Here is a 7,295-nt window from a genome sequence, read left to right on the forward strand (position 1 = left end):
AGCTCCATGAAAAACCAATCAGGCAGTGAGCTAAAAATGATACTATATTTAGAATCAGTTTCTATATCACGTGATTAACTATATGGAAACTATGCCTTTGATTAGGAAAGTTGACCACCTACCTCATTGAAACATTAACACAATTTCTTTATACAACGATAGAGATAAAGACAACTAGGTTACATGGTAACGCAATATAACAAATGAGAGTACTCTTAGGGCTCTGCACCTTGAAGTGTTTGTTCAATCAATAACCACTGAACGAGAGAACAAGGAATCACGATTTCGACTCCATTTTCATTCTATCATTATCATTCATTATCATTATGAAAGGCATGGCATTTAATTCCTGAATACTTAAAATAAAATGAATGAACTGAGTATCGCTGCTTATCATCTGTTGTTATAATTCCCATGTAAACAAGTGAGCGGTCTCTTCTGTTGTGTTTATGCATCGGATAGGTATTTGTTCAGCAGCTGTCTTCGACTGTAAAGTAAAGCCTTTACAAATTTGAAATATTTTTTTTCTTTTTTTTTAAAGCAATGAAATATGCTTTGAACGTTTAATTAGTCATAGTTTTGAAAATGATAGGATTGAGAGCTTTCTGCAAGCTGCTTCAATGCCGGAGAAGTGTCATGGACATTCCGTTTGCAGAGGTATTCTGTCTAAGAATGAGAACACAAACGGTAGGACGAGTTCAACAGTCTTTTGCAACCGGTTATTTTTTAAGTCAAAGAGCTAAACGAACAATGGAAGTTGTATCAGCAAGGAATTTCTTTACCAGTCCATATTTGAACAAACTTCACCCAAGATCATGTTGGAAATGTGGTGGGAACACACACCCAGAAAAAGAATTATTTTTCTGTGAATGTGGAGTAGTTCAAAAACCTGCCAGGTGTGCCACGTTTTTCGAGTTGTTGCAAATGGATCGTAGTTTTGATATCAATACAAAAGTTTTAAGCAAGAAATTCAAAGACACTCAAAGACTGCTTCATCCTGATAAATACTCAACGAAAGCTGAGGTAATGACTACTTTTATCGAATGTATTAATTATTAATGAAACTGACAACAAATAGAATAAATCATTTGCTGCCATCTGAATAGGACAGTAGCAAAGTGTTTTCTCGGAGCACTAATTTTATAAGGCAGTGTCTACGTACACGGTAACCAAGCATCTTGCCTCAGGATCTACGTACACTTTAACTCCAGTAACTGCTTTGCTGCTGCAATACAAGCAGTGGTTGGACCTCGCTCTATGCGTGTGTGTGTGTGTGTGTGTGTGTGCATGTGTTATTTTTTAAAATCAAACAATACAATTTAACCCATAAAAAGCGAGATTCAATCTTACTTTAACCTAACACCAGATCTTAGTCTTAATGTTATCATTAAAAGACAAGATGCGATTATAGCTTATTGGTGGAAACGATTTATTCTGCATTAACAATAGGGAAACTATTATCTAGATGAAAAAAAAAATCAATGTTGCTGTTAAGAGTTTAAAATTAGCACCCCTTTGATCTACATCATCAGGCGACCCATTGTTTCTTTCATCCCCCCCCCCCCCCCTCCCCTCTCTCTATCTCTCTCTCTTTTTCTTGTCATAGTGTCATCTCTTCCCCCTTACATCTCACGGTGAAACGGAAACTTTCAGCTCGGTTTGAAAATATTTGTCTCTCACGAGGCCTAGGCTAATGGAATAAAAACCAAGACACCGGGTAGTGGGTGTCTAATACTAAACTGTAGATTCTCTGTTTGGCCAATTTAATCAGGCATATGGCCGTCGGGCAGCCCAGCTACTGATCACATTCTGCCTATAGCGCACACACACACAACACACACATAAACAAACAAACACAAAGTGGAAGGGGGGGGGGGGGGTAGGAGTAGAATGGAAGAAATCAAGGTCATAAGTTACTGTGCACCAAGCTCAATGCCACCTTCGCCCCTCTCTCCCAAAGCAAGGTACAAGGTTATCATGTACGTAGATCCAGATGCTAGGTGCCCGGTTACCGTGTACGTAGACGCTCCAATTTTATAAACTCAGTTCCCAAGCACTACTGGCAGTACGGAGAGGCCAGGAACTTATTCATGAGGTTATCCCCAATGGTGTATCTGTAGTATAGATCATAATTTCTTAGACTTTATTTATTTGATTATTTTTTTAATTTACAAAGAAAAGAGCTGAGTGATTGGGTCTTAATAACACAGTTGGTAGAACGCTCACCTTACATGCAAAGGAATCAGTATCAGTCCTGGGCAGTTCAGTATATGATTACTCCATGTTCTCATTGTTTTGTTTTTGTTACCTTCTTCTTCTTCTTCTTCTTCTTCTTCTTCTTCTTCTTCTTCTTCTTCTTCTTCTTCTTCTTCTTCTTCTTCTTCTTCTTCTTCTTCTTCTTCTTCTTCCTCCTGAAGAAAGTCTCACAAAAGGAAGATTTATGAATTAAAACTTTTGCTACGGCAAGCGAGGTTTGGCAGTAGCCTCAGAATCCAATGAAACTGTCAACCATTAAGTACAGTCAGGCAATGTTAAGCAATGTTTTTTACCAGGTGGATGGAGATCACAAAAGCTAAACATTCTGTTTTGGAGTGATGCGTCTAACACACCCCCTTTTTTTATATTTGTGCTTACTGATGGTAGCAGATATTCTGTAAAAATGTTTTAGATTTCATCCATGACAAAGTTAGATGCCACTACCAAGGCATTCCATGAAGGAATACAAATATAATTCATCAAACGACCATCTAATGTCAATAGGATTTACCCATGAAGTCCAAGTAAGCAAATTAGGGGTTGGTAATCTTGCAAAAGGAGAAAAATAGAAACTGCTGAAAGAGGCTTGAACCCGTCACCTTCCTGGTCACAGTACAATCCCTTAACCACCTTTATGATGTAATGAAAAAAAAATTGTATCTCTTTTTTACAGGAAGAGCAGCATTTTGCAGAGGAGCAGTCATCCCTTTTGAACAAATCATATGAAACCTTACTAAAACCTTTGAATCGAGCCATTTATCTCCTGGAACTTGATGGCATCACCATCTCAGAAAACGACAGCGTTTCAGACCCAGAATTTCTCATGAGCATGATGGAGGATTTTGAAACGATCTCTTGTGCCAACAGTCCTGATGACGTGGCGTCACTAGAAAAAGACAATGAGTTGAGAATAGACAAATGTGTTTTTGACCTGTCAAAAACATTCTCAAGTGGTGATTTGATTCATGCTAAAAATCTGACCATTCAGCTGAGATACTTCACCACCATACAAGAGAGAATTAAAGAATTCAGAATGAAGTTCCTAGAGTAGTGAGAAGATATTTTAGGACGACAAGTGATTAATGGTAATATTATTATTAAAGGAGCTTGATTTAGCTAATTAACGTTTTTAAAAGTTAGAAAACATCCAAACCATAACACAATAATTGGATTGTTGAGGCAATTGTCTCGTATCTACAGATTCTTGTTGTTCAGAGATATTAAAAGACAAACAGACTCAAAGTTGGAACTCATGAGAAAATCAAGAAAACAAAAGGGTGGAGAGAGAGAGAGTGAGAGAGAGATTGTGTTATGCTTCATTAGAAGATCTGGTTACTTATAATATTTATATTGGAAAATCTTTGTATATTTCTGCTATTGATATTTATGTTCTATTATCCATTTATGGATACTGGGCGGGGTTCCTGACCTCCCATAGTGAGCAGGGGGGGGGGGGGGTACATACTGTGTCTTCTATCCCCTTATATCTGTTTTCCGACATGCTTTCCGTCTTTGTCTTGGAATGAGATTACTTGGTTTTGTCCTGGTCCTGGCCGGATCCCCTGGCTGAGAGGGAGACAGTCGAATGTATAGTTAGTTTTGGGAGATGATATTTTTTTCATTGTAAATCATCTCTCTGTTATGCACTGTATTATGCTTTCTTTATATTATATATGATTTGTAAAACATTTGAGTGTGTTCCTCTTAGCGGGGACCTGTGCTTGTGTCTGGATGAGACTTTTAGTGATCTCAAACTAAGTACTTTGATAGAGTGCTTTTGGAATCTACACCTGTTTCTTATTTGAACCAATTCCCCTTTGTCTTCCCTTTCCTTGGATGCTTTATTGTAATTCTAGAACTTTTTACTATCCCATTTTCTTCCTTTTTACTGGCGCTGATATGACCTTAATTTGTTGCAAGCGCCGTAAAACCCTTAAAAACAAAAACAAACATTTATCGATATGACAGTATCCCGCTATAACTGGGATTGCTGCTTTTCTGGTGTGCTTGCAAGCTCACTATTGCTGTCATCAATTCGTCTACCATAACTCTTTGGAGGTTGGGGGGGGGGGGGGAGTCCTTTTTTGTTTTTTCTTTTCTAATTGCTACATGTGTCATTTACCTTGAATTGATTGAGCCCAGCCCTGACTGAGATCTTCAGCTGAGAGAGGAACAGCCCCTTTTTTGAAAAACGAATTCTTTTTCTCTTTGTTTAATCATCTCTCTGTTCTATAATGTAAATCATTATTTTCCAAGGCTGTTTCTTAGTAGGACTTAAATATGCTCTTAAACCAGACATATTGACAGATTGCTCTTGGAATCTCTTTGTCTTTGAATGATATTACTTAGGTTTGTCCTGACCCTAGCCAGAGTCCTTGGCTGGGAGGGAAACAGTCGAATGTATAGTTATAGTTTGGGAGAGGATTTTTTTTTTTTCTGTGAAAATCATCTCTCTGTCATTTACTGTCATTTTTTTTTTTTGAACATATGATTTGTAAACATTTAAGTGTATTCCTTTTAGTTGGGACCTGTGCATGTGTCAGGATGAGACTTTTAGGTGACCTCAAACAATGCACAATGATAGAATTCTCTTGGAATCTACATCTGTTCCCTATTTGAACCAGTTCCTCTTTGTCTTACTTTTTCTTGTGTGCTTTTAATTGTAAATCTTTAACTTTTGTACTATCCCATTTTCTGCCTTTTTAGTGGCGCTGAAATTACCTATAACTATATGTGTTGCAGATGCTGAAAGACCCTTAAAAACAAACAAAACAAACATGGTCCCTTTAATATCTATCGTGAAAATCGAGCGAACATAAGTTTAATGTGTCTATAATAATTTATTTTTTAAATCATAAATAGCTGAATGGTATAGAGTACTATGAGTTTCTAATCATTACCATTTTTGCCAAAACTCTTGATATTATGGAACAGTTCATCACCATCCCACTGCTGTATTGTTTTTTTTAAAATCTGATTTATCGCTTGTGCCTTTAAAATACTTGTACTAATAGATATTTTAAATATCATGCAAAGTCAAAAATTTGGTTACTATTCCTTCATTTATATGTATTTGTCTGATTTTGGTAAACACTAAATCTAAAGCTTTGTAAAATTGATTTGAAGGTGGTACTGAATGGACTCCTTCCGTCCCCTATTATACTTTGTTTCTTTTCTATATGACTTTCTGTTGTCCGTGGCAAATCACGCCCTGGAGGCATCAACCAGATAGATGTGTATTTGTGTGTGTGTGTGTGTGTGTGTATTTCTATTAAAAAAGGATGACTGTGTCCCACCGCCTTATTATGTCAGAGTAGATGTGGCCCTGAAAACTGACTTCAAAGTCTCAATCGTAGAATATGAATATGAGTATAAAATGAGTTTGAGTGAAGACATTTTGTTGATCATTTTTCTTGTTCAGTTATTCTGATAGTTATTCTGATAGCTTAATTTTATTTTTTTCTCAAAGATGTAGTGTCCGCTGACATGATTCAGTAATTAAGTTAAACAAACTGAGTTTGATCTGGAGTGCTGGCACATGTTGGTCAGAACTGACCCACTGGCACTGGCACCTATTGGTCAGTACTGGCAATAACGAAAATGTACTAAAGCAAACAAAAAAACTAATGAATAGAATGGACAAAATAAAATAAGAATCTTATGGTGACATAAAACAACGAGAGTCATTCCATTGCTCCAACAGCATCTAACCTTAAATAATTTGTCTGTGTTACTAACGGTCATGGCATAAGTTGGCCGGGGATTTTTTTATATTTTATTATTAATGGAGTCATCCAGTAGTGACGAATAAGTGTGAAAAGGTCTTTGTTAGCACTGATGAACAGGCCCTATGTTTTTCTCTAAAGATCAGTTGGCGGTGGCACCTCTTATTCAGTACTGACCAACAGTGCCTGTTGATCAGTACTGCCCTAGCCAAAAAATATAGTTGTTTGAAGGGGTGAAAAGCTATCATTTAGTCATTCTTGTCATTTTAAATTGCATTCACTTTTTAGTCATCTGTCTCATCCCGACGTCATACCAGATTGAGTTGGTGAGTCACCATTAACTTTTGTCCTTTGTTTGAATTAGTAGGTACCCTAAATTGAACAAATTCCCTAAGGTGATCTTACTTCAGAGAATAAGCTAAATTTGAGTCAAATGCTGAGAAACTCTATAGAAATGTATTATTATCTTTTTGGCAATGTTACCTTCTTGTTGCCGCCAATTTGATTTTGAATGTGTTACAAATGACAAGTTCTGATAAAGTAGAAAGAAAATGGTGCTGAGTTTTTCTTCAACTGTACCACTTAGAGCTCATCATAATGTGAGCACCATGTACCAGAAAAAAAGGGAGATGATAGTCAGTCAGAAGATAATGGGTTTTCTAGTTTTATCTCGTTTACAACGACGATCAACGAAAAAAATGTTTTCTTTGTTAAAATAAAACATGAAGGTAGGACGAAAAGAAATCCTAAATTCCACCCAGATGCAATCTCATGATTTGATTTAAAGCCATCCACTTTGGGTGTCATCCTTCTTCTTCTTCTTCTTCTTCTTCTTCTTCTTCTTCTTCTTCTTCTTCTTCTTCTTCTTCGTTCCTCTGATGTACATCTATGGCTGCAGTCCGATATCTGCTATGAAGTCTGTGGTCTGCTTTAGGTCCTCAGTCTCACCATAGAGCTTTGTGTTGAGTGTTGTAGGGGTGACCCAGTGGTTCGAACGTTGCACCTTGTATAATGGGCAATCCATAAGCACATGTAAAGTGGTTTCATGGTCTGTTCCACATGGGCAATAAGGGGTTGTTCCAATACCTAGCTTTGTAAACATATGTCCTCTTAGTCTATTGTGTCCTGTTCGGAGGCGGAATAGGGTGACTTGGCTACTTCGCTGAATGCATGGATTGGATCCTGCTTGTTGTGTTCCAGGTGTGTGTCATTCCTTTCTTTGTCTATTTTTAGCTTTATTATTTTCTTTTGCTGATGGTAAGTGATTGACGACTTCGGTTGTTCCTTTTTGGGCTCCTTCTTTGGCCAGTTGAT

At 37.2% G+C, this 7,295-nt stretch overlaps 1 protein-coding gene across 1 annotated transcript; it reads left to right on the forward strand.

Moving 5' to 3' along the window:
• Positions 1 to 56: 56 nt before the first annotated feature.
• LOC144964717 (iron-sulfur cluster co-chaperone protein HscB-like) lies at positions 57 to 6,741 on the forward strand. The gene is made up of 2 exons (XM_078899257.1): positions 57 to 1,023; positions 2,930 to 6,741. The coding sequence occupies exons 1-2, from the start codon at positions 586 to 588 to the stop codon at positions 3,305 to 3,307; spliced, it is 816 nt and encodes a 271-aa protein (XP_078755383.1). The 5' UTR covers positions 57 to 585; the 3' UTR covers positions 3,308 to 6,741.
• The last annotated feature ends 554 nt before the right edge of the window (positions 6,742 to 7,295 follow it).

This window comes from Berghia stephanieae, chromosome 2 (genome assembly GCF_034508935.2).
Source record: "Berghia stephanieae isolate SIO BIC M18660-M18661 chromosome 2, UCSD_Bste_1.3, whole genome shotgun sequence".
Taxonomy (NCBI): Eukaryota; Metazoa; Mollusca; class Gastropoda; order Nudibranchia; family Aeolidiidae; genus Berghia; species Berghia stephanieae.

Bases quoted from the DNA above. Each gene is read 5' to 3' on its own strand.
- LOC144964717 (XM_078899257.1), top strand. From the start codon at position 586: ATGATAGGATTGAGAGCTTTCTGCAAGCTGCTTCAATGCCGGAGAAGT. The intron at 1,024-2,929 runs GTAATGACTACT...TCTTTTTTACAG, and splicing joins AATACTCAACGAAAGCTGAG to GAAGAGCAGCATTTTGCAGA.